Source organism: Hippocampus guttulatus, chromosome 14, assembly GCF_054856545.1.
Source record: "Hippocampus guttulatus isolate MCC_2025c chromosome 14, RoL_Hgut_1.0, whole genome shotgun sequence".
Classification (NCBI taxonomy): domain Eukaryota; kingdom Metazoa; phylum Chordata; class Actinopteri; order Syngnathiformes; family Syngnathidae; genus Hippocampus; species Hippocampus guttulatus.
Window position 1 is genome coordinate 6,440,419 of NC_141274.1, and position 25,334 is coordinate 6,465,752.

At 48.8% G+C, this 25,334-nt stretch overlaps 4 protein-coding genes across 12 annotated transcripts; 3 read left to right on the plus strand and 1 right to left on the minus strand.

The window, feature by feature from the left end:
• The first annotated feature begins 2,625 nt into the window (after nt 1-2,625).
• Nucleotides 2,626-5,850, plus strand: ttc19 (tetratricopeptide repeat domain 19). Of its 4 annotated transcripts, none has more exons than XM_086129546.1 (11): nt 2,626-2,789; nt 3,545-3,651; nt 3,791-3,867; nt 3,938-4,048; nt 4,306-4,344; nt 4,416-4,475; nt 4,540-4,601; nt 4,684-4,778; nt 4,877-5,040; nt 5,400-5,562; nt 5,630-5,850. In XM_086129546.1, the coding sequence occupies exons 1-11, from the start codon at nt 2,671-2,673 to the stop codon at nt 5,791-5,793; spliced, it is 1,161 nt and encodes a 386-aa protein (XP_085985672.1). In that variant the 5' UTR covers nt 2,626-2,670; the 3' UTR covers nt 5,794-5,850. The 4 variants fall into 4 exon arrangements, with proteins under 4 accessions (XP_085985672.1, XP_085985673.1, XP_085985670.1 ...); XM_086129547.1 differs by having other exon boundaries at nt 4,419-4,475; XM_086129544.1 differs by having other exon boundaries at nt 4,523-4,778.
• Nucleotide 5,851: 1 nt separating this feature from the next.
• dhx9 (DEAH (Asp-Glu-Ala-His) box helicase 9) lies at nt 5,852-17,205 on the minus strand. 4 transcript variants are annotated; one of them, XM_086129536.1, is made up of 29 exons: nt 17,084-17,205; nt 16,695-16,763; nt 16,343-16,486; nt 16,096-16,236; nt 15,890-16,016; nt 15,279-15,436; nt 15,050-15,198; nt 14,462-14,508; nt 14,244-14,380; nt 13,858-13,947; nt 13,621-13,782; nt 13,065-13,142; nt 12,351-12,542; nt 12,014-12,155; nt 11,868-11,950; nt 11,636-11,792; nt 11,256-11,356; nt 10,968-11,181; nt 10,788-10,882; nt 9,885-9,958; nt 9,472-9,624; nt 9,248-9,408; nt 9,067-9,178; nt 8,830-8,991; nt 8,630-8,757; nt 8,189-8,418; nt 7,994-8,109; nt 6,881-7,081; nt 5,852-6,187 (listed from the first exon to the last, which is right to left on the minus strand). In XM_086129536.1, exons 3-29 carry the CDS (start codon nt 16,445-16,447, stop codon nt 5,917-5,919), a joined length of 3,786 nt encoding a protein of 1,261 aa, XP_085985662.1. In that variant the 5' UTR covers nt 16,448-16,486; nt 16,695-16,763; nt 17,084-17,205; the 3' UTR covers nt 5,852-5,916. The 4 variants fall into 4 exon arrangements, 3 of the variants coding, with proteins under 3 accessions (XP_085985662.1, XP_085985663.1, XP_085985664.1); XM_086129537.1 differs by lacking the exon at nt 16,695-16,763 and having other exon boundaries at nt 17,084-17,189; XR_015102871.1 differs by lacking the exon at nt 5,852-6,187 and having other exon boundaries at nt 7,050-7,081; nt 8,189-8,311.
• Nucleotides 17,206-17,630: 425 nt separating this feature from the next.
• LOC147194693 (dnaJ homolog subfamily C member 5-like) lies at nt 17,631-20,205 on the plus strand. Of its 2 annotated transcripts, XM_086129551.1 has the most exons (5): nt 17,631-18,073; nt 18,385-18,514; nt 18,620-18,833; nt 18,914-19,088; nt 19,257-20,205. In XM_086129551.1, exons 1-5 carry the CDS (start codon nt 18,007-18,009, stop codon nt 19,352-19,354), a joined length of 684 nt encoding a protein of 227 aa, XP_085985677.1. In that variant the 5' UTR covers nt 17,631-18,006; the 3' UTR covers nt 19,355-20,205. The 2 variants fall into 2 exon arrangements, with proteins under 2 accessions (XP_085985677.1, XP_085985676.1); XM_086129550.1 differs by lacking the exon at nt 17,631-18,073 and having other exon boundaries at nt 18,174-18,514.
• Nucleotides 20,206-20,370: 165 nt separating this feature from the next.
• LOC147194694 (tripartite motif-containing protein 54-like) lies at nt 20,371-25,233 on the plus strand. Of its 2 annotated transcripts, XM_086129549.1 has the most exons (10): nt 20,371-20,998; nt 21,331-21,503; nt 21,598-21,778; nt 22,485-22,580; nt 22,663-22,689; nt 22,771-22,896; nt 23,433-23,455; nt 23,538-23,662; nt 23,883-24,103; nt 24,184-25,233. In XM_086129549.1, the coding sequence occupies exons 1-10, from the start codon at nt 20,879-20,881 to the stop codon at nt 24,256-24,258; spliced, it is 1,167 nt and encodes a 388-aa protein (XP_085985675.1). In that variant the 5' UTR covers nt 20,371-20,878; the 3' UTR covers nt 24,259-25,233. The 2 variants fall into 2 exon arrangements, with proteins under 2 accessions (XP_085985675.1, XP_085985674.1); XM_086129548.1 differs by having other exon boundaries at nt 22,663-22,896.
• The last annotated feature ends 101 nt before the right edge of the window (nt 25,234-25,334 follow it).

Sequence of the window (25,334 nt, forward strand, 5' to 3'; positions counted from 1 at the left end):
TTCTAAGTTGCAAACAATTCCAAATGGATAAAGTGGATGATTATTGTTAAACTGTTGGGCGCCTAAGATTTTTCTTTTTAAACATTTTGATGTCATTCATGATGTATTAAGTATCCATCCATCCATCCATCTTCTACCGCTTATCCGGGGCCGGGTCGCGGGGGCAACAGCTTTAGCAGGGAAGCCCAGACTTCCCTCTCCCTAGCTACTTCTTCCAGCTCTCCCCCGGGGGATCCCGAGGCGTTCCCAGGCCAGCTGGGTGACATAGTCACTCCAGCGTGTCCTGGGTCTTCCTCGGGGTCTCCTCCCGGTGGGACATGCCCGGAACACCTCACCAGGGAGGCGTTCAGGAGGCATCCGAATCAGATGCCCAAGCCACCTCATCTGGCTCCTCTCGATGTGGAGGAGAAGCGGCTCGACTCTGAGTCCCTCCCGGATGACCGAGCTTCTCACCTTATCTCTAAGGGAGAGCCCGGACACCCTGCGGAGAAAACTCATTTCGGCCGCTTGTATCCGGGATCTCGTTCTTTCGGTCACGACCCATAGCTCGTGACCATAGATGAGGGTTGGAACGTAGATCGACCGGTAAATTGAGAGCTTCGCCCTTTGGCTCAGCTCCTTCTTCACCACGACAGACCGATACAACGTCCGCATCACAGCAGACGCTGCACCGATCCGCCTGTCGATCTCTCGCTCCCTCCTGCCCTCACTCGTGAACAAGACCCCAAGATACTTAAACTCCTCCACTTGGGGCAAGATCTCTCCCCCGACCCGGAGGGGGCACTCCACCCTTTTCCGACTGAGGACCATGGTTTCGGATTTGGAGGTGCTGATTTTCATCCCAACCGCTTCACACTCGGCTGCGACACGCTCCAGTGAGAGTTGGAGAGCCCCGTTTGAAGGAGCCAACAGCACCACATCATCTGCAAAAAGCAGGGATGCAATACTGAGGCCACCAAAACGGACGCCCTCAACGCTTCGGCTGCGCCTAGAAATTCTGTCCATAAAGATTATGAACAGAATCGGCGACAAAGGGCAGCCTTGGCGGAGTCCTACCCTCACTGGAAACGATTCCGACTTACTGCCGGCAATGCGAACCAAACTCTGACATCGGTGGTATAGTGACCGAATAGCCCGTATCAGGGGGTTCGGTACCCCATACCCACGAAGCACCCCCCACAGAACTCCCCGAGGGACACGGTCAAACCCCTTCTCCAAGTCCACAAAACACATGTAGACTGGTTGGGCGAATTCCCACATACCCTCGAGGACCCTGCTAAGGGTGTAGAGCTGGTCCACTGTTCCACGGCCGGGACGAAAACCACACTGCTCCTCCTCAATCTGAGGCTCAACTTCCTGACGGACCCTCCTCTCCAGCACCCCTGAATAGACCTTACCAGGGAGGCTGAGGAGTGTGATCCCTCTGTAGTTGGAACACACCCTCCGGTCCCCCTTTTTAAAAAGAGGGACTACCACCCCGGTCTGCCAATCCAGAGGCACTCTCCCCGTTGACCACGCGATGTTGCAGAGGCGTGTCAACCAGGACAGCCCCACAACATCCAGAGCCCTGAGGAACTCCGGGCGGATCTCATCCACCCCTGGGGCCCTGCCACCGAGGAGCTTTTTAACCACATCGGTGACTTCAACCACAGAGATAGGAGAGCCCACCTCAGGGTCCTCAGACTCTGCTTCCTCCAAGGAAGACGTGTTGGTGGAGTTGAGGAGGTCTTCGAAGTACTCTGCCCACCGGTTCACAACGTCCCGAGTCGAAGTCAGCAGTGCCCCATCCCCACTGTACACAGTGTTAGTGGTGCACTGCTTCCCCCTCCTGAGACGTCGGATGGTGGACCAGAATTTCCTCGAAGCCGTCCGGAAGTCGGCTTCCATGGCCTCACCGAACTCTTCCCACGCTCGGGTTTTTGCCTCGGCGACCACCGAAGCTGCGTTCCGCTTGGCCAGTCGATACTCGTCAGCTGCCTCTGGGGTCCCACAGGCCATAAAGGCTCGATAGGACTCCTTCTTCAGCTTGACGGCATCCCTTACTGCTGGTGTCCACCAGCGAGTACGAGGGTTGCCGCCACGACAGGCACCAACCACTTTACGGCCACAACTCAGATTGGCCGCCTCAACAATAGAGGCACGGAACATGGTCCACTCGGACTCAATGTCCCCCGTCTCCCCCGGAACATGGGAAAAGCTCTGTCGGAGGTGGGAGTTGAAACTCCTTCTGACAGGGGATTCCGCCAGACGCTCCCAACAAACCCTCACAATACGTTTGGGTCTGCCAGGACGGACCGGCATCTTTCCCCACCATCGGAGCCTACTCACCACCAGGTGGTGATCAGTTGACAGCTCCGCCCCTCTCTTCACCCGAGTGTCCAAAACATGCGGCCGCAAATCCGATGATACAACCACAAGGTCGATCATCGAACTATAATTTGTAAAAAAAAAAAAAGTCGGACTTTAGTTGTGAAGCACTGAGTGCTCTATGACAAGTCCAAATATTGTTTGGCTGCGGAATAAATGGTGGCAAAAACTGGTACGTACTGACATAGTAGCGCTCACAATCATTTTTTAAAGCTAACAGACGGCGTCTACTTTTCACATGAAATTGACGTTAAAGGGCGGCGAGGTGGTGACGTCACTTCCGCATAGGAATGTCGTGTGAAAATGGCGCTGATGCCCGCGCAAACGTTGAAACGAGCGTGCATGTTTATGTTCGGACGTCCTGTTTTGCGGCCGAACGGCTTTTTGTCGTCGCTTTGTTTCGCGAACACTCCGCCGAGCAGGTGAGGACTAAGTACTCCCGCACCACAGTTGACGCGATCACTTCCTGTCACCTCCTCCGAACGCGAAAGGTCTTTGGGCAACGTGAATTGACGTCACAGTTTGTTGTACAGCATTTGGTCGGGACGAGAATAAATTACATTCGGTTCGTTCTTTCACGAAGAAAAATGCAAAATACTGGCATAAACACACACGAATGTTTTAGGGAGCACTTAACAATATTGTTAAAAGATTCTACCACAATACGTCATACCTGTTCCTGATTTTGACATGAATTGTTACATTTGTGTTTTGCTCTTTTAATTCACAATAATTGTGACATGTATAAAGACAAATGTGATTGGTTGAAGAAATAGTACAGATTGCTAATCTAGTATTCTGTTGCGTGCGAGACCACTGGCAGACAACATTGAAGAGGCTGAAATATTGATTGGACAGAGTGACAAATTGACTGATGGGAATAAACAATAACCATTTCATAGAACAAATATTCCAAGTCAATTTGTTAGATTTGGCTTTTGGTTCAGATGGCGTTTAGGCCCCCAGAGATGGATTTGCTGTCCCTGACCTTCACATCTGCGTATACAGCTCCTATATTTTGTTCTACTTCTTCCTTTCATAACTTGGCTGCTGTGAATCGGGAATTTCTCCATTGCGAGACTAATAAAGGTTTTCTTATACTAATGGGCCGTCATCTGTTAATCAATTGAGCGTGGTCGCCCCCGATTTGTTGCGATTGTATTTATGGTGTATTCAGGATCACTGGAGTTTGTAAAATTGCTGCTGTGACGTCACAAAGAGGAGAAGAGCGGGGAAGGAGGGATGGAAGAAGAGGCAGAGGAATATGGACAGTGCCAGCAGCAAGTAAGTGATGTCACTGAGTCAACTTGTGCAATACCTTTTTCTTGCGCTTTATTTTCTTGTTTTTATTCTTTTTCTGAGTCTGTTCTCTTTTTTTGTTTGTTTTTCTCAACATGTCTTCTTTCCTCGTTGTCATTTTAAGTCTTTGGGTTGTTTGGCTCATCCGAGGAGCCGTCGAGCAAAGAGGAGGAGCTGATTCTGCTTCTGAAGAAAGCCAAGGTAGTGAAGTGCATCGCCGACACGTGCGCTTGCCTTATGACCTTCATCTGTCACGTGACCTGTTCTGCAGCTCAGCATGTTGAGGGGTGAGCTGGAGGCGGCGTCTTCCTTCCTACACGCCGCCGCAGCCATCGCGCATGGGGAACGCCACCGGCCTGCTATCACCTACGCGTACAGCCAGGTAGGAAAAGGTGCCAGGTGAAAGCGTGCGCCATCACAGCCCTAACGGCCAACCAAAATCGCTCTGCGGCATCACATGAACTTCCACGAGCAATCAGACTTTTCCGTTGTGTAGCGAGCACTCATGAGTACCTCAGGAGTAAATGACTCATCAATGAACTGCTCTTCCCAAATTGGTCAATGGTCGACTCATTCGTGTGACGTGGTGCCTTGTGAGGGGCCTTGAAATGGTGCAATCACAAAACAATGTCTCCTTAGATGGCCAACCTTGCATACGTTCAAGGTCATCTGACTCAGGTGAGTAGGCATTTGATTGGCAGCCAACGGCTTGCTGTGGCTTTGCTGCGATGACGTCTACTATCACCCAGCAGGCGGAGAAGCTCTTCAAGGCGGCCATGAGCTATATGCTGGCAGACGGGATGCCGCAGGTAAATCACCTTTCGGTCCGCTCGCCAACTTCCCGTTTTCCACTCAGCAACTTCCCTTTTCCAGGACGACAACGCCTTTGTGGAGATGTCGCTCAAACTGGCCACCATGTATGCCCAAGAGAACAAGTAAGAAAGATGCCACTCACACTCAACGACGCCAAGATCAGATCACATGTGGCTTGACCGCGTGCGTGCTCGTGTGTGTGAGGGCGGAGCTGGCCGAGCACGGTTTCAGGTTCTGTTTGGAGACCCTGGAGGGCAAAGTGCAAAAACTTGAGGAGACGCCAGCAGATCAGCTGACAGGTGAACACAACTTTGACGATGCTCTTCTGTTTTTCCTTTGCTCTTCTTTTTCTTGAGGTCCTCTTTGCATTATCGTTTTGTTTTTTTTCCCCCTCCAGAGGCTGATGAGGTTCTGAGGAAGGACACTCGTCTCCTGCTGGGTCTGTGTTTGGACTCACACGCTCGCTACCTGGCGTCCAAAAAGCAACTGACACAGGCCGCCGCCCACTACCGCAAAGCTTTGGACATCTGCCAGAAGGAGCAAGGGCCGCATCACCATCAGGTAAGGATGCACTACAACCGTGCTGCTATTTGCTCGCGGGGAGTTAACTCGTGGATACGGTCACTATTTTGCAAGTATTGCCACGTCATTTTCAGTGCAGTCGTAGCTCCACCCCGCTCCATCCTGACGTGGGAAAACTATGAAATCCAAATATCTACCCGATGTACCTTCTGGCTAGTTGCCATATATGTCACTTTTTCGTTTCTTGCCGTTTGTAACACACTAAGTGCAGGGGTCGCCAACCTTTTTTTGCGCCACATATGCCAGATACTTGCTGTAGCAAGTATCGCTGACGACTCAGATAGAAGTACTTGTACTCAAGCTGAAAAAAAAAAGGCATGTGTATCTGTCGCCGGCAGACACTGGTCCTGATGAGCGACTTGGCCACCATTTTGGATTTGCAAGGTCGCCATGACGACGCCTTGGCGCTGCTCCGTCAGGCGGTGGATACGGGCCGAGTCTCAGGACACGAGGACCTTCACGTCCTCCTGGCCAACATGGCCACCGTCCTGCTGCATGCAGGTGATTGATAAAGAGTTGCCCAGCAGGAAGATGACGGCGACTTATCTTTGTTGGTTTGCATCCTCAGGTCGCCACGACGACGGCATTCGCATGTTCCACGAAGCCCTCGATCTGGCGCGTGAAGTCGACGACAGCAATGCTATCCGGCACATCTTGCGGGGCCTCGGCCGTGCCGCCAAAACAGCCCAGACCGACTCTGCGCGAGAGGAGGCGGAGCAACCTGTAACTTAGATGAGGGTCACAGGTCGACTTTCTATGTGGGGATTAAAGGAGGTTGAAGTGAACAAAGTTTGTGTTTGGCGATTTATTGAAGAAAAACAAGCAAAGTAGACAATGGCGTAGCAACATTTCCTCTTAATAACCACCGTAGCCTCCTCGGCCACCCCACCCTCTACCTCGGTAGCCGCCTCCTCCGCCATATCCTCCTCTTTCGCCCCAATAGCCCCCTCCTCCCCCTCGGTAGCCCCCTCTTCCTCCGCCATAGCCACCTCCACCTCTGTAACCTCCACCGCTGCCTCCTCTATATCCTCCTCCTCCTCTGTAGGGCCCACCACCTCCACCCTGGTAGCCTCTTCCTCCTCTGTCCAGGCGTCCCATCTTGGGGGGTCGAGGGCCATCGCCCAGCCTGCAGAGAGACAAAGGCAGCTGCTAGCATGTAACATGTCACAACTTTATTCAATTTTTAAAATGGGCCTATAAGACGTGTGCACATTTTCAGCATGACGTCTCTGATCCACTGGTGAAAGGACACTTTGATCCTCTCCTCTTTCATCTATCACTGCTTCAGACAACAAAGTGTATGCAGAAAAGTGGTGAAGATTGCACAACTGTCTGTGTCCTATGTGTTGTGTTGTGTTATTTTTGTTATTTTGACTTCAAAATGGCGCCGCGTGAGTGGCTGCCTTTCCAGCAGCTCCTATATTTTGTTGTTCTACTTCTTCCTTTCATAACTTTGCTGCTGTGAATTGGGAATTTCTCCATTGCGAGACTAATAAAGGTGTTCTTATCTTATCTTAAACTGCCGTTTACTTCAATCTGCAAAGTTATTGTTCGGAAAAATATATTTAAAACATTGCATCAACTATGTCTACACTCTGAGTGAGTGAATTGGCTTTTTTTTCTTGGTAGTTCACTGTAGTTATTTTATCTTATTCTACATTTGTTGTACAGCAGAATAACAGTTTGAAATGAATGAAAAAAAAATTGAAATGTGCAATTACTGTATAATTATCGTTCTTGTCAGGACAAGTGCTTTAAAACTGGCAATTTAAAGGCAATGAAAAAATTGGCTGGCTGGCTCTCCGGCACGGTGGCTCACCTGTGGTTGGCGACGGCCAGGTTGATTCCGGCAGCAGAAGGTTTGGAAAGGTGTCGGATAAGGTTCAGCAGCCGCTGGTTGCTTTGGTCCAACTGGGAGATGTACTCTGGCTCTTTGCTCACTTCCACCACCACAGCTTCAAGCGCTGCCCGGAGAGCCAGGATGTGGCCCGCCGTCTCGTGAGGGAGCCGCAGCTTGATCCTGTACGCATCACATGACCCATTACATACCAGGGTGTTGATGGGCTTTGTTGCCAATTGGTGACTCATTCAATACTCAACCACAACACGGGAGTTTTTGTGGACTTTTTACAATTGGCATACAGAGGGGATTTCAAAACTAAAATGGTGCACCACTACCACTCAAGTGCTTGCAATTCAAAAGGAAGGAGCATTAGGCACATATCAAGCCCCCCCAAACAAAAAAATGGGGGACACGGCAAACTCGTCTTCCTTCACACTGAAACGTTTTGATGCTCATGGACGACTTAAGTCATTCTTGGCATTTAAAGAGAAAGGAAGCCATTTTAGACTAAAAAGGACAAACTTTGGAGTTCCGCATTAAGTATGCTCGTGGTGCTGCTGTACTTTACAGTTCAATAGATACATTTTCAAAACGGGAATGTGAGGCTTTGTCAAGCGCTTTGGTGTAGATTAAGTGCTATAAAAGTGTATTATATTTACCAATTTGATCTTTTTGTTTCATCTGCTGGAGTATGTTTTTTTTTCTCAGAAATGTGCAAAAGGTATAAATCAATCCGGAACACATTCGCCGACGTCAACACAACGAGCAAATGGTCCTTTGAGTTCTAATATGTCTATATAGCATTCTTTGAGCAACCATGTTTCACTTTGAAGATTCAGCATTATCTTCACATTTCAAATTTTAAATGCACAAAAAAAAAAAATCAAGATAAAAATATATTACTCATAATTTATTTCCCAAGGGACTGGGAGCCACAGCGGAAGGATTAAAGAGCTACATGCGGCTCCGAAGTCACGGGTTCCTGGCCCTGACATAGGAGCGGACTTCTATTGACTACATGTTCCTACAGCACTATAAATGGCCAACTGGCTATGTAGAGGCTAGCAAGGGAGCCACTCTGTCTCTCACCAGTCATCCAGCTCGACCACGTCTCCGTTGGAGGAGACCTTCTTGCAGGCGAAGAGCAGAAGCTGCAGCGCGCTGACCAACGTCATCCCTTTGGCGGAGATGGCTCGAGTGCGGATCTGACAAGGCCGCAACAAGGGCGCCACGTCATTCGGGAGCACTAGTAATGCGAACGCTACACGCTGAGAGAAGCCTCACCTTCTCACTGAAGACGAAGAAAGGTGAAGGGTAGACGAGGTCGTGGCTTGTGAAAGGGCAGTTGACGGAGGATTTGTGGATGAGTGCGTTTCGTCCCTCGGTGGTGAGGATCTTCCTCTTCTCCTTGTGGAAGCAAACGTTGGGATACGCGCCATACGTCAGCAGAGACACCACCACATCCAAGTTGTTGTCTGGTCCCATTGCCGTGAACATCTGCGTCATCAGACACTCTGACACCACACACAGGTAAATACGCCGGACCAAAATTAAGACTGCTATACTCCGTTGGCATAAAGAATCCTCATAAAGACAAATTAATACCCGTACCATGGCAAAAACCTAATACATCAGTAAAAGCTGAGTCGTGTATTTTCATTTTCGGCAACCAGGCACGGCGGTACTTCATCACTAGCGGAATGGCATGCAAACCGAACCAGCTACCTTCAGGAAATCCAGAGTTGACCAGAATCTCCTTCAGCTGGACTTTGGCCTCCCAGGTCATCCGCAGGGTAGCCATGTTGAGACGTTTGTGTTCACAGAAACGGCATTCCGCCTCCTCGCCGTTAATCCTGAAACGGAGTAAGGGGAAGTACCGTGAGCGGCGTGTTGTCGAGGGCAGCCGCCAGTGACGTCACACCCACCTGACTTCGTCCCAGGCCTGGAAGACGCACAAGAGTGCCACGTGGTCCGAGAAGCGGCTGCCGGCAAAGTTTCTGTGGACAAACCCCAGGCGCTTTCCCTCGCTGATGAACGGTTCTTGGAAGCAGGTCGCCGCCGAGATGGTGCACATGGCGTCTCCCACGCTAGACGCAAACACACGCGCGCACACATCAAGACATGAATAAAATGGCCAGCAACAGGAAGTGGAGGAAACCGACCCAAATATGCAGCCCATGATCATCATCTTCCCCAGACGGGGCTCGATAGGCAAACGGGCCAGGATCCGTCCCAGCGGAGTCAGCTCATCGTTCGAGTCCAGCGCATCCAGTTCTGTGCACAAACACGTGATTCTTTTGTGGCTGTGACCGTGTGCGTGACAACGTGTGTGCGGGCTCTCACCTCTGAGCGTGTGCTCAGCCTCAATGACAGCATCCAATGGCGGCGGCTCGATAGCTTTCGACAGGAAGTGACCGATGGCGCCGAGCCTCAGCAACTTAATGCTCAGGGCGACTTCGTGCAGAGGAGTCCTAAAGATCTCGGGAGTCATATGGGTCTCCAGTCTACAAACGCACACACACAGTTAAGTTATAGGGGAATAGTCATCATAGTGGACGCGGTTATACCTTTCAAAACGCGCGCGACTGCAGAGGTGAAAACTGAATCCGGCTCGGACTCGGCCGGCCCTCCCTTTCCTCTGCTCCAGGTTGGTTTTGGAGGCCCACACGGTGGCGTAGTTAGTCATGTTGTTGTGAGATGTGAACAGTTTCACCTTCTGCCTGTACACACAGAAACATACACACACGGACGGCATCACAACATGGACTAGAGAGTCATTTAATCTTTGATTTCCAACACGACTACTGTAAAAGAATACGTTATGGGTGTTCCTTTGGCACTATATAGGGCAACCTGTAATCACAAGACATTGTAGCAGCTCAACTGAACGGCCACCTTCCCCATATAAGGTGCTAAATAGTAAGTGGATAAGCAGTGATTACCCCCACGGACTGTCATGGAGGGGCAAGACAGAACTTACTTGCAGGAGTCTATGACGTAGACCACGTCATTGATGGTGATGCTGGTCTCCGCGATGTTGGTGGACAAAATTACCTGCAGGGACAAGACAAGCGTGAACATTATGCACGGCCACCACATGCCGATTGCGTCTAACCACAAGTGCAGACGCAGTGACTATGGTGTCGAGATAAAACCTCAGACCTCAAGTCAAATTTGCTCAATTTCATTTTCTTCACAGATGGATATGCGTGTTGGACAAACTATTGACCATTTTAACTCATTCACTCCCACAGACATTTTTAAACATCTTTTCAGACTTGGTCTAGAATTGGCTGGTACTGAATGAGTTAAAGTGTCTTCTTCTTTGAGGTGTCGTTTACAAGTGTCAGTAGTCTGTGGGGCCCTCGGAGCTGTGTCTTCAGCAGAACAGTTATGTGAAAGTCCGGATCTGCTGCTGAGGTTATCCATGGGGAATAGATAGAGGACAAAGAGGGGAGGGCCTGGCACAGAAACCTGAGGGACACCGCAAGTGACATTGTGGGTCTGTGACTTTGCACATTGCCCAGAGCAACATATTCGGTTCTGTCAGTCAAATAAGAGGTGCGCCTGTTTCGGAGAGTCCAATGGTGTGTTGCAGCGGTGAGGAGGAAGTGGTGGTTAACTATGGCGAAGGCTGCCGTTAACTCCAGGCGGATGAGTGGCGATGGGGAGCCAGGGCCGAACCAAGGCTATTTCTATGCTATGGTCAGGGCGGAACCCCTGGAAAATACTGACTGAACCACTAACGGAATCAGTTTCATCAAAGTTGGGGAGTATTTCATCAATCCCTCTCATGTGAAAATTCTCCAAAGACAACAGCCACTTGTCTCGCTGCTCGCAAGATGCCAGACACTGTGCCGCCACCCGATGTGATGTCACCAACCTTCCTGATGTTTTCCGGCACAGGCTCAAACACGAGCCTTTGCTCCTCTCGGGGTATCTGGGAGTGAAGTGGGAGGATCCGATAACGGCTTCTGCCTGGAAACAAAGGAGAGGAGCACAATCGCACGTCAACAAAATTACGATTGACGACTTCCCACGCTGCCGTGTGACCTTTACTTACTGAAGTGGGGGTTGTACTCCAGGTGGCGCTGCATGGCGTAAATGAGATTCCAGCCGGGCAAGAAGATGAGGACAGCCCCCGAAACCTGCAGCGTCTCGATGTACTTGAGGAGAGCCTCCACCAGCTCAAAGGACATCTCCTTCTCGTTCAACTGCGCCATGGAGCGCTTGGTATCCACCGAGTAATCGGGCCCGCAAATCAGGTTACAGTTGACCTGCAAGGTCATTGGCGGTTCGGCGTCAGCTGTGCGGTGACGAGGTGGCTGCTGGCGCCCATGGGCATACTTACGTCGTCGTCTCCGCCGCCCTCCTCATCTTTGTCTCTTTTCTTGCGCTCTAGCGGAGGTGGCACAAAGTTGGTCATCTGGATGCAGTCCTCCAGGAAGTACTCTGTACAGTGGACAACACAATAAAATCCAAAGCTGGGGTCACACCAGCCTTAACCTGAGCAGAATAAAGCAGTTGTTGTCATGTGTTTCCAGGAACCAATGGCAAAGTTGTCCAACAGCACTTTTGCAAATAGGCGCCTGTCCGTTGGCAGTCATGTTGTACACAAACTGTATCAACGAGGATGTGCTTTGAACTGTGGAAGCTGCTCGAATTAATTGATTTTTGTTGTTGTCGCTATTTGAATCGTTCTGATAAATCGTCGAATGGCTCCCCCCCTACCTTGCACGGAGAAGGTGCGTCCGAACACCTCGATGATGGGGCAGTTGAAGAAATACTCTCGGAACATGGTGGTGTCGATCGTAGCTGACATGAGGATGACGCGGATCTGTGGGAAGGCCTGGACCACATCCCTGAGGACCACCATCAGGAAATCCGTCTGCAGACGCACATCGGGACAAAAAGGTGAGCGAGGCAAAGCAGGGCGCGGGGGTCGCAAATGGCAGCGGCTCACGTTGATGTCTCTCTCGTGGATCTCATCCACAATGACGTGGCTGATTCCTCGAATTCCCGCCTCCAGTTTTCTCAGGAGTACGCCTGAAGGAGAAGGCAATCGTCATACCACGCCGCCCGAGTGGTAGAGGACGCCGCCCTACGTACCGATGGTGCAGAAAAGGATGCTGCCGTGGGGGCGGGGCAGGATGGACTCAAAGCGGACGCTGTAGCCGCAGCTCTGACCCAGATCTTCCGCCCTCTCCATGGCCACGCGCTCTGCCACCGACACAGCACTGATGCGTCTGGGCTGAACACCACAACAAAAGATGAAAAAGACTGAAAGAAAATGTCATTCTCAAAGTGCATTTTTTGAAATAAGATAAAGACAAGCTTTTTTAAATAAACTACTTTGAAAAGGAATATAAACACATTGCCACAAAACCCATTCTTAAGATTGCTAACATTGTCTACCACTCCATGTATGGCGTGCATCTGGTGTTACCTGTGTGACCACGATGTTGCAGTCAGAGGCTTTGCCCGCCTTGATGAAGCGGTCCAGGATGTACTGAGGGACCTGAGTGGTCTTCCCGCAGCCAGTCGCTCCTCTGATGATCACGACGGAGTTGTTGTCCACCACAGACATGATTTCTTCCTCAAATTGCTTGACGGGTAGCTGCTCGCGCTCGCTAAGCATCTGTGCACAAACAATGTGTGTTCATATATCCCTCTCAGACACAAGGTGAAATCTTAAAGAAATTGGGGGTGTGGGGGGGGGGGGGGTTACAATATGTGTCATCCTATAATAATATCGAATAATAATAATAATAATTATTATTATTATTATTATTATGTGTCATCCTTGTGCTATTCTACAGCTCGCCTCACCAAAAATGTTGCATTTGCACCATTTCACGAACATTTTTCGGACAGGTAAGAGCTTCCACAACGAGCAAACCATACCAAAGAGTGTCCTGGACATGGGCTCAGAAGTCATTAAGTTGTACTGCTTTTCTCTAATTTGATGGCGTTTTGGACCAGATTTCTCTGTGTGATATCTCACAACCTTTTTGCACAGAGAACAGGAAGTACATTTGTCGCTAAATTCAAATAAGCTAATTATTTCAGAATGTGCGCTTTCCGTGACATTTTTGTTAAGTGCGCTGCCTCGAGATTTGTCTTATGTAAAACATGTGCCTTGTTGGTTAGGCCCAGGTACCTTGTGAAGGTCGTTGTCGTGCTCCAGCCGCTCCGTCATCTCATGCAGAAGGTCCATACTGATCTGCTCTGGAGTACACTGCAACAAACAGGAAGCGACATTATGGATCGAATCTGTGACAACAACCAGACAGCATTTCTTCTAATATCCCACTGTAGCGCGCTCAGTCCGCAATCATGAAAACAAATGCAAGGTCGTATACATTTTCTCATGGATAGCAATTAAATGCTGTTACGATCTCACGTCCAACGAATTGTGTTAGTAGCACAAGGCTATTAACTCATTCACTACCAGCCAATTCTGGACCAAGTCTGAAAAGACGTATAAAAACGTCTTTGGGAGTGAATGAGTTAAGCTGTATGTTAGAGCTAAAATATAAGTTCCTAAGTTTGCCTTGAAGCCGTTTGAGCATTTATTTGTTTCACACTCATTTTTATTCACAATTTAGAGCACGAGTCCGATGTCAAATAAGTGGAGTGAATTCTCTTATTAGTACATGGACCTGACGTAGGACATGGAGGATATCGAATCAACACTCAGCTGGCGGCTTACTCACAAAGGCCAGTGGCCCCTCGTCGATGTTGCTGCTGGTCCAGGGATTCCAGTTGACCTGTGGGGGCGACCACGGAACCACGCCCGCGCCAGTCTGCCGCTGAGACGGCTCAAACGCCGCCATCTTGGCTGGAACCAACGACACAGACTCGCCGGGGTTTGCGGGCTGGACAGGAAGTGGTCATTAGTAGCGCATAGAGGAAGATCGCCTATGGGGGGGGGGGGTTCCCAGGAGACTCACAGGTGCAGGGATTTGTACTCCAAGCTCCTCAACGACGACGCTGAGCTGCTGTTGAAGGTCAGGAGACACCAGCACATCAAAGACTTCCAGCTAGAGATGGAAACAACACGCACCACACACGCACAAGGTCAGAGTAGGAGTGGTTAAATGAAGTCTCTAGTTCCAAATTGAAAAGTTGTCAAGATCAGCTGTCATTTTTTTTTTAAACTAGCCGCACTCAGTTTGTAGACATGCTAGAGTAACCAGTGCAAATCAGCGTGGACATAAATAGTCATACGAATTTTTTCCTCAATTGTATTTCAAACTAAATGGCAACAAATGGAGCACTTTCTGCCCATGAAAGGCCCCGGCAGCCCTTGATAAGTGGCGACTGTGTGTCGGCGTACACTTTCTCCTTCCTTCTTCTTGGTGACTCCTGAGTAAGCCTCAAAAATGCCCAAGTGGTACAGCTGGCGCACCAGAGACAAGGCGCACGACTGGGCCGCCAGCTTCTTGTTGGAGCCGTGCTCACGCGCAGTCACGCCTGCAGGAAGCACACACACATGTCACTGCCCGGCCTTGCCGTTTGACGAAGAGCACTTCAACACGCAGCCCATGGTCTTACGGCGGCCAAGTTGTCGGACGAACAGCTGCATCTCGGCAATGAAGCTCCTGCACGCACATGCGCAAACATTTATTTGAGTGTCATCTGCCAGACAAGCTGTCAGACAACTCACCTGACTGTGTTTACTTTTGTGTGTTTTTCTGCCGGACTTGAGCTTTAAAGGGCAGGCCTGTCAGGGGAATGGCCTGCCCAGGAGAGGGTGTCGAGGGGCGGGAGGAATGAGGGGGCGGGGGTGGCCGGCGGGCTCAGCGTCATCAGAACAGATCTCAAAACGCCACCAGAACGCTTTAGCACTTCTAAAGCCATTCTCGTGTCTTCCCTTTTGGTTCTGATGACGCCGGGCCGCCGACATCCATGACCTCACAGCCGTCCAGCAGAAAAACACACGCTCGCTAGAGAGGTCAAAGGTCACCAGAAGCGGACGAGTAGCAACGCTGGAACGGTGGATCAGAACTGGGGCCGGTGCACCGTGGTTCTTAAAGAACTTCAGTGAGAACCTGAAGGACCACGTGAGGCCCCAAAGATGTTTTCAGAGTGCGGATGCTACTCGTCCATCTGGACTTTGCGTTCAGAGGTTCCACTGCAGACCTGTTGTGGTCCGGCCCCACTTGGCTGTATTTATAGTCTGCGCTGGTCTTCTCCTTCTGGAAGAACTGGTTGAGACGGGCTTTGGCGTTCTCCAGAGTCCAGTTGCCATGAAGACTGGCATTCAGGTCCACCTCCTCTGACTCCAGAGTCTGCGGGCGACAAAGAAGCCGAGCAGACAGCTCAGCTTGTCTTGTTGCCGTCACAGTGGAACAAGTGAGCGTCAACCTACCGCCTGAGCTTCCTGTTCATCCCGCCTGGCGTAGTACTCCTTCAGGTTGGCGCCGCGCTCCCAAACAGCTCCAGGTGCAGGTGGAGGTCCAGGTCCTCCGCCGCCACCTGAGAAGCCCCCTTCCAGTATCCCTGGTGCTGAACTGGCCTCTATCTCGTCTGCAATGCACACACAAAACCTGCTAGAGACGACTCGGGCTGGCTCATACAGTGGAACAGCCTTCAAAGAATATTTACTTGCAAATTTCGTGAGTTGTAGAGGTGCAACAATTAATCAAACACTATTTTGATCATCAATTCCTGGTTTAGGGTCGTTGAACAATTTGTCAAAAGGCTCAAATGTAAACATCCTCCGACTTGCATCATCACTATGAAAGCAGACTGAATTTCTTTGTGTTCTTTCAAAATAAGACATTTGCCAACATCTGCCTTTACCTCGGAACTCCACGATCGACATTTTTGCCGATTTGCTGACGGTTGTTAAAAACGTCCGTTTATGAGCTGTTACTCTAACATTAAATTTGAATAAAATGTAGGCAATGTTTGTTTTGTTTCTGAACGTCATTTGATTCAAATGACAAAGGCACAACATGATGGCATTATCTTTATTACCTTGTTCCGCCTTTACCACCAGGTGAGGAGGCAGTGGCCCACCGGACGGCAAATTTCCAAACAAGGCTTTGGCTCCTCCGTCAGCCTGATCGCTGCCTGGCATGTCCACGTGCCTGGCCATGCCCACCTGCCCGGAGAAAAACAACCATTTACATACAAAATATTAACGTTTTTTGTGACACGTGGCGTGCTGCCACGTGACTCACCCCAAGGGCCGGCACCTCGGCGGCACTCATTTCTCCCATTCGAACCAGAAAGTTCACAAAGTCCCGAGCGGCGTTGGACTGAGCATCCTTCTTGTTGGTGGAGTTGCCCATGCCGGTGTAGTTGTAGCCGTCCACACGCACCTAGGGCAGATGCACACGCCACATATGAGTAGAGCATGCGGTGAGGATAGAGTCTGTCCTGGTTTGAGTGTGTGTGTCAGTAACATCCGTCTGTAGATGAACACACCTCGCACATGAATCGGTTTTTGGTGCCAGCGGCTCGGATGTCATAGTTGGGGGTTAACTTTTTTTTCCCACACCAGGCATAAAGGAAGTTCTTGATGTCCGCCATGGCAAACCGGAGGGAGCGTCCTCTCCTTGTGCAGCAACACTGCCCAAGCACAAAACAAACGACTTTATTTTCATCACTTTGTGTTGAAGTGATAGGTTGAACAACACCACAACAAAGAATTCAATTCAAATTGCATTACTATTAGTAGCCTTATGCTCCTTCATTGCAGATCCTAACAATCTCGATTAAATTCACAATAGTACAGTAGTCGGAAAAATATAAGAGGCCACAAGAATTGCTTCACAACCTGCTTGTCGCGCGGGTCACTCCGTCTCTTCTTGCTCGAATGCAAAGCCAAGAGTCAGTTGTCATCTACCTACGAATTGTAAGAACAGCAAGCTAGCATCTTGGCTTTCTTACCAATTGTGTTTCATTTGATAGTTTTAGCTGCGACCATAACACATCCAAACATGTCCTGCTCTCACCCATTTCCACACATTTGGCATGCAATTCCTTAATTGAATTGATGAGCTTCGAACGACTTCAATGAATGAGCTCAAACAAAAGAATTATAGCGGGTTAGTCCCTTTGCAGATCGCCTGCCCCGCGCGACTCTTTGCTGCTTGTCGCGTCTACTTTCCATCGTTGAACGTCAGGGGCGAGCTCGAGCTTGTTTCCAAAGGGTTTATCACTCACGTTTAGTGCTGCTCCTGCGCGTAAAGATGAAATGTGGAGCAGGTGAGTACAGTATTGTCGACTAAGCTCTTTCGGTCTCTCCCGATGCTGCTGATGCTCTCGTCTTCTTCGGATTCGTCTTGATTTCAGGGGCATGTTTCGTACATTGCTGCCATCTACTGGTTGGATGCTCATGATGATGATCACACACACGTCAGAGCCCAACTGTTTAATGGTGCAGTGCTCAAACATTTTACACTAAGAAACACCTAAAAAGGTTTGATACCAAAGAGCTCCCATTATAAAAACAACAAAAAAAAACCATTCAAATATCAAAGCCAACGTTTTTTTCTCCTGTAAAATGTATTGCATATTTTTGTTAGCCACTGTAATATGATGCAGTTTGACCAATGACTTGTAGAATGTAAAAAAAAAATAACTGTACTTTAGTAATGATTTAGTTCAAAGGAATTGCTTAAATGAAAAGCTGAATAAAAAATTTCCCGAAATAAACATTTGAAAACGTTTCTAAATGATTAAAGGGCTAGCCCCTGTAGGTTGTGCACTCCACTGCTTCTTTCAGCCGCGTATGCCGGCCACTGCAATCGATAGTTGTCGATCACGCAATGGGTATTTGTTTGTCTGCCATGTTGGAAGTTCAGATTGGGCTGGAGATGGGAATATCAGTACACTTGTGCATTCTTGTTTCTTGTCTTTGTTCAATGTGCTTGTGTTGGTATCAGATTCTCTTCATGCCGATGTCTTGCTGTTTTTAGTGGCAGGTGGCTTTCTTGGTTTGTGCAGCAGCACACCCTGGTGTTGTGGAGGAAATGTTGACACAGATGTGACAGGATCATCAAGGTGAGCTCTTCCCCCTCCTCGCATGGTCTCCATAGCGATGAGAAACATGATACAACTGCTGGACACCTGAGTCCACCAACTGAATGTTTCATGGACTCACACGCTACCACGAGCGGGACCAGGAGACACCACCAGAACCTGAACCGGGCACACAGGTACCACTCTTCTCTCCTGATCGCTTGGCTTTTCTTTTCATCCACGCTTCTGTTCTGCTCAGTCCTCTTCACTTTGAGTCTCTTGTCTTGTCTTCTGTTCTCCTGTCATTTCTGCTCTCTTCTATTTTCTTCTCATCCTCTTGTCCTCTGCACACTTGTTTTGTCTTTTCCTCACATCTCCTTTCTCGTTCTTTTCAGTTCTCTCCCATTCGCTTGTCTTCTCTTCTCCTTTCTTGTCTTCTGTTCTCCTGTCTTCTTCTCTTCTCTCATGTCGTCTTGTCTTTTCCGACGATACGAGTGTTTTGTGGCGGTCAGGTGATGGTGTCAGGATGTCGGATGGCAGGCAGCGAGCCATGTCGGCATCGGGCGAGTCTCTGTACGCGCTCTTGGGTCTGGAACCGGGATGCAGCCACGATGACGTAAGGAAGTCGTACAGGTGAGGGCCACGCCCACTCCGGTGGTTATGCTGCATGTGAGGCCGGTGTGTGTGTGTGTGTATTTGTGTCACCTGCTGTGTGTCCGCATGTGCTTGCATTGACAGGAAGCTAGCGCTCCGTTACCATCCGGACAAGAACCCGGACAACCCCGAGGCAGCGGAGAAGTTCAAGGAGGTGAACGCGGCTCACGCCGTCCTGTCCGACCACGGCAAGAGGAACATCTACGATGCTTACGGTTCCCTGGGGCTCTATGTGGCTCAGCAGTTCGGAGAAGACAATGTCAATGCCTACTTCATGCTCACCACCTGGTGGGCCAAAGTCAGTCGGGGATGCCGCGGGTAGCCATCTTGGCGCTGAACTACTGGGAGTGATGGCGTGGCCGTGTGGTGTTTGTCCAGGGTTTGTTTGTGCTCTGCGGGATCCTGACTGGATTTTATTGCTGCTGCTGTTTGTGCTGCTGCTGCGACTGCTGCTGCGGGCGCCTCAAGACCACGCCCCCCGCTGATGAGGAGGTGGAGACAACGTATGGCAACCTCCAGGAGGAGGAGGAGGAGCTACAACATCTGCCCAATGGTGAGAAGTTAGTTCACTCTGTAAATCAGCCAAACATCCGGTCTTAAATTTCTCCATTTATACACACACACACACACACACACACACACACACGGGTACCGTCATGACTTGCCGTGTCATGTCAAAGCAGAAGTTGTTTTTCACCCATTGACTCGTTTGTGTGCGCAGATGTGAATGCACCTGTCGTTCAGCAGCCGACCAATGCTAGCGAGAAAACACAACTCATCTCAGACGGATGCCGCAGATATGGAGACACCTACACATGATAATGTCATCAACGTGTCTGTCACCATGACGACTGTCACCAACTCAGCTGCTTCATCTATGTTGGGAATCCCGTATTTACTGGGCTTTATAGACATTTGGCCGATTTCTAAGCGTATGGTGGACCTGGATAGGTCTTCTACGTTTTCACTGATAGTCGTTAGGGAATAGGGAATGGGTAAATTATTCCTTTATTTATCTTTCCGGACTCCCCCAACACTATTCACAGTGATTTTCAGTGGATTAACTATCTCAGTCCACCATCTTAGAATTCCGTAATTGTGCTTAGCGAGTCGGAAATGAGTCAACGATTCCCAACCCAGCCTTTATGGGTTTTTTTTCCTTTTGCTCACGAGACTTCGGTTTCAATGTATTCAATAAAGCTTTTCAAGAAACAAAATATGCAGACTGTGCGAGTAAACAACAGGGGTCACGCTCCTCTGGTCACACTGTGAAAGCCATAAAAAATAAGACATGGTGTGCCTGCGCGCCATCTTGTCAGCCTGCTTGACCTCATGTCACCTTGCAACACAAAACAATTTCTCTGTTCCAAAATAGACCATATGGAAGGGGTACTTTCCACAGAAACCTCACAATGGATACATCTCCAGTTAGTCTGAGATGATCATCAATTGCATGGGCCCAGGCTGTCAGAATATTTTTATTCACTGACCTTTTCAAAAAAACGCCGCTTTCATGTTAGTGTATATGCTAGATTTAGTTGAATCCTGATGGGATCAATATTGGGTTTACCGACCCACCCCCGAACATGTCCTCTTTGTGGTTTGTTTGGGAACCCATTCATCCATTCACCTTGACCGGGACGAGATCAACAGCCTGCAGCCACACAGAGCAAACCATTCGGACAAAAGGGTACTGTACTTGAAAAGGATAAAAATCGATCAAGTCTAATTCAGATTCAGATTCAGAAAACTTTATTTCTGAATCTGAATCTGAATTAGACTTGATCGATAATGCAAGGCGATTTCAAGATTGGAAACCCTGGAGAAACAACAAGGCGTCCATAAACGATGTGTCTTGGATTCAAATGATCACACAGCAGTGTGCTAAACACGAATGGGGAGCAGACTTTGGGGTTCGACAGCTTTGCATAGTTCAGCAGAAGCCCCTCCCTCTCTCTTTCTCTCTCTCTCACTCTCTTTCTCTCTCTCTCTCACACACACACGCACACACACACACACTATGCTCTGTCATGCCTCCCGTGACTTTGGACATATATGGGCATGTCGGCATGGCAACAGTTGACGTGCTTGCATGTGCGCGTGCGTGTGTCTAAAAACAGACTCAAATGTGACACACTCTTCTTCTTGCTTGACTCCTTCATTGTCCTCCACAGCGTCCCTGGTCTCCACAGTTCCGTGGTCTTCGCAAGGTACTGATCCCAACGGTGTCCTGACCTCCACAGTGTCTCGGTCGCCACAGTGTCCTGGCGTCTACAGAGTCCTGTTAGTCGACAGTGGTCTGGTATTCGGCAAGGTCCTGGCGTGGGGGGGGGGGGGGGCGCCATGGAGAGTCTGGAGAAGCAACTGATCTGTCCCATCTGCTTGGAGATGTTTTCCAAGCCCGTGGTCATCCTACCATGTCAACACAATCTGTGTCGCAAGTGTGCCAGTGACGTCTTCCAGGTGCGTGACATGCAATGGACGCGGTTGTCCTGTTTGGCTGAAAAGTAAACAATGGCACATGCTAGCGTTTCAGCAGTAGTGTAGTGGTTCACGTAGCACATTTTATTGATAGCTGATAAGTCGATTAGTATATTATCATTAATGGTGGACGGTCAGGGACAGCCTGGCCTTCTTAGTTGGCCGCATAGACATGTAGAACCCCGATCCTAATATTTGTTTGATGAAACTGTAGCTCCGCCTCTGAGGATGTCAAGACAATGAATAAACGAGAGTGATGATGATGGTTGTCACGACTCATGAAATCTCCTAACCTCCACTGGCCCCCCTCGCAGGCAGCCAACCCCTACCTGACCTCCAGGGTTGGCTCCACAGCTTCATCTGGCGGTCGCTTCCGCTGCCCGTCGTGCCGCCACGAGGTTCTTCTGGATCGCCACGGCGTCTATGGACTGCAGAGAAACCTGCTGGTGGAGAACATCATTGACATGTACAAACAAGGAAGCGGCAGGTCCGAACAATCACAACCACACAAATGCACATTTGTTGGATATAGTGGGGGAACCCCGGCCTCCAAAATGTATTCATACCGTCACATATGTCAGCAAGGCGGCGTCACCTCCTGCCGTGGCGGAGGAGCATCCCGTGTGCGAGCATCACGAGAAGGAGAAGATCAACATCTATTGCCTGAGCTGTGGCGTGCCCACCTGTTCCCTCTGCAAAGTTTTCGGCACCCACAAAGACTGCCAGGTGGCGCAACTCGACGTCGTCTTCTCCAAACAGAAGGTACAGAGGTCCCGTCAAATCTGCCCGCCTCAACGGCAGATTCTGTTCTGCACTCGCAGACGCATCTCATGAGATTCACATTCTGGTTCAGATGCAACAACGGCGGCATGATAACCTTAATTTAGCTAACTTTGTGGATAAATACTGCAAGTACACAATGTGAATTCCTTTTCACAAACAACAAAGAAGTCTCTGTCCTTAACTATTTTTTTTTATTTTTCTGATTCGGCCCTGATTTATTCAAGTAAGGCCAATGAGGGCCGATTCTCTTTTGCAATGCCGACCTGGCCGCAGAGAGCAAAGTGAAACCAATCGAAACAAAAGCAAGTACAAATAAATAAATCATACAAAAAACTGGATAATGAATGGCACACAGAATAGAAAATAAGAATACAATCTCAAACGAATACCGATAATAACATTTTCCAATCGGAAGACATTCAAACTGGCGTGATGCGGATGAAACCCTTCCGCAAGTCTCGAGACAGAAATCTTCCCCATCGTGAGAGAGAAAAAGACTCATACACACAAATAGGAAATGGAAACACTCCGACTCACTAGGCCACTCCCCTTAGAGGACGTCAACAAATGTACAGACAGTAATTACACTTCAAAAGACCAGTTCATTCCTTGACCTTCTCTTTTTGGAAGGTTGTAAACAGTACAGTGATGAAAAATGTGTCATTCTTTGTGTATTTGTCATCAGGCCGAGCTGAGCGAGAGCATCGCGCTGCTCGTGGGCGCCAACGAAAGGATTCAGGCCGTCATGGGGCAGTTGGATGACACGTGTCGTACGGTGGATGTCAGTTCATGTCTGTGGCGCCGTACCTAACCCTTCACCAGCATTGGGATAAAGCGGAAGTCTCGGTTGGTCGTGTTTCTAGGAGAATGGTCGCCGACAAAAATCCAAGGTGTGCGAGTCGTTCGACCACCTCTTCGCCGTCCTGGAGGAGCGAAAAGGCGAGCTAAACGCCCGCATTGTCGCCGAGCAGCAGGAAAAACTGGACTACATCACGGTTCTCCGGAGGAAGTACGGTCAACATCTGGAGGACGCCGCCAAGCTCCTGGAGAACGCCATCAAGACAATGGACCACGGCGAGATGGCCGTGTTTCTGCAGGTCAGCCTCAAGACGCAATCGGACGTTGCTCGGCTTTAGCTATGCCATACCATCGAAATGCAATTTTCCCAACTGTTTCATGTATAAAAAAAAGGCCAAAATGAGCCCCTGACATTTTTAAAAATTTGTCATCCATACTCGTTGTTTCCATGCAAAAGCATTGGAAAGGCGAAAGGGTCTCAACACGAGCCTGTTGAAATTCACCCTTGCTGTGTCGCACATTCGTCACTCATGATTAAAATACTCAACGACAACACACCTGTAGCTTATGTACAGCTGAAACTTTGCAACAGCATCTTGGGGGAGCAGAGGAATAAACTGCTTCGACTGATGTAGGAAGAAGCCTCCAAAGCTTTTACTTACAGTACCTGAATTGTGCTGTGCTCTGGGATTTCGTGGAGGACAATTTAACAGATTAAGAAATCAATCAAAATGGAATTGTGGCATGGGACCTATAAGTTATTTTTATTAAGTCTCGTTGCAAAGACAATATTATTGTATTGGAAATTGATGGAAAATCATTCTTTTGCTCTTAGGACAGCAAGCCACTGCTGCAAAAGTGAGTCCCAGTCAACACGCTCATTTTCGGATGATGTTTTCGGGCGACGTGCCGCTAAAATTGAGGTTGGTCGTGTGTGCAGGATTGCGGATGGCAGCGACACGTCGAAACTGGAAAAAGTCCAGTCGGGATATGAGAAGATGGAGCACTTTCGTGCGAACTTTGAGCGCCAGAAGAGGGCGCTGATGGCTGTTAATTTCATCAAAAGTAACAAGCTTGTCTTGAACACATTTGACACGAATTGCTGCTGCTAGTTTCTGCTCCAGCATGTCAACAATTGTTAGCATGCGGAACAACAAACATTTGGCAACAATTTCCGCTGCTACAGTGTGCTTTAGCATGTCATCATTCGTTAGCATGTCTTCAGGTGTTAACAGGTTAGCTGCGAGCTAACTGTCGATTAAAGTGCAAGCACACTGTCTCCTAGTGAATGGCGACGATGCCGGCGACAAAGAGGACAAAACTGCGGAGATTAGCAGTTCGAACGTAAACGGAGCAATGCCGGCACCCTCTGCCATTCTACACCATCCTGCTTCAAAGTTACTCTTTGAGGACCCGCCCCCTATGACCATAGACACCAAACCTCCACCAACAGACAGCCGGGCCCCGCCCCCTCCAGCCCCACCTGCTTCTAACCCCGCCCCAGAGGTATGACATCCTGCTCTGGATTGGTTGATTCGTCTTCGTGGTCCTCATCCTCTCCCTGCTTTCCTTCTTGTGCGTGGCAGGCAGCTTCTGCTCGAGCCGGCGACGCTGATGACGCAAACAAACACATTTTCTCCTTCAGCTGGCTCAACCACTAGTAACTTCTTTGTGTTCTTCTTCGACCTCATCCTGTTTCTGTAGCTTTTCACCATCCGTGTAGCTTGTCATCAACATTGAAAGTGAAGCTAATAAATATGACACTCGTGGGAAAATATTTGTGCTCTTATCTTTCAAGGCTCACAGAATATTGTTTTATGATTATATACACACAGAAACTAACAAACGAAAGATTGCGCTCTCTTCTTTCACCACACAAAAATAAGGTACTTTCTACCTTTTTACATTTTATAATAATAGCTAGCAACGGGGATGCACTCCAGCATCGAATGTTTAAAAATGCTTTATTATCCCATCTCAAATCCCCCGTACAAAGCTTGACCATTTAAACATTGTCAACGGGAATACAAAAATGAGTTTTTTTTTGTAGTGTTTGCGTGTGTGTAATCGGAGTGTGGATGTTGTCGCTAAATACAAGAGTTCACTTTATTCAAGAGAAGTCCAAATGTTTATTCAAGGTCAAGGTTTATTTGTTTCAAATACACTAAACACTGACCAAAGTGTACATGTTAAAGATAACACTATGAAAAAAACCCAATAGAGAAAAAACAAAAACAATAAGATGCAAATGTCCAGCTGAGCCCGTGTTTAATGACAGTGGATGCAAGTACAGTACTGTAAATGAATGTTCAGACAGGGGGAGGGAAGTCCGGTCTCTCTGGAGCCGTATCCTGTCAGTTTTACATGTTTGCCCCCTCCAACACACCCGATTCAAATGAACAGGATCACTTTCAGGCTTCTTCACAGCTTGCAGATGAGCTGATCATTTGAATCAGGTGTGCTGCAGGAGGGACACGTCTAAAATAGGTAGGACAGCAGCCCTTGAGGACCGGAGCTGGACATCCCAGACTTAATTTGTATTTCCTCCCTCTATTTCACTCATACAAACAGGGTTTCAAACACTTTATTTGGAAGCCACACATTAATTTAATTGATTATTAATATGAATCAAACTGGTCGCCCTTCTCATTGATCGGTACTCAATGAGATCTCAGTATTAAACTGTTTTGATACAGCGCATTTGACAATAAAGTTGTACTTGACTTTAATGACCCTG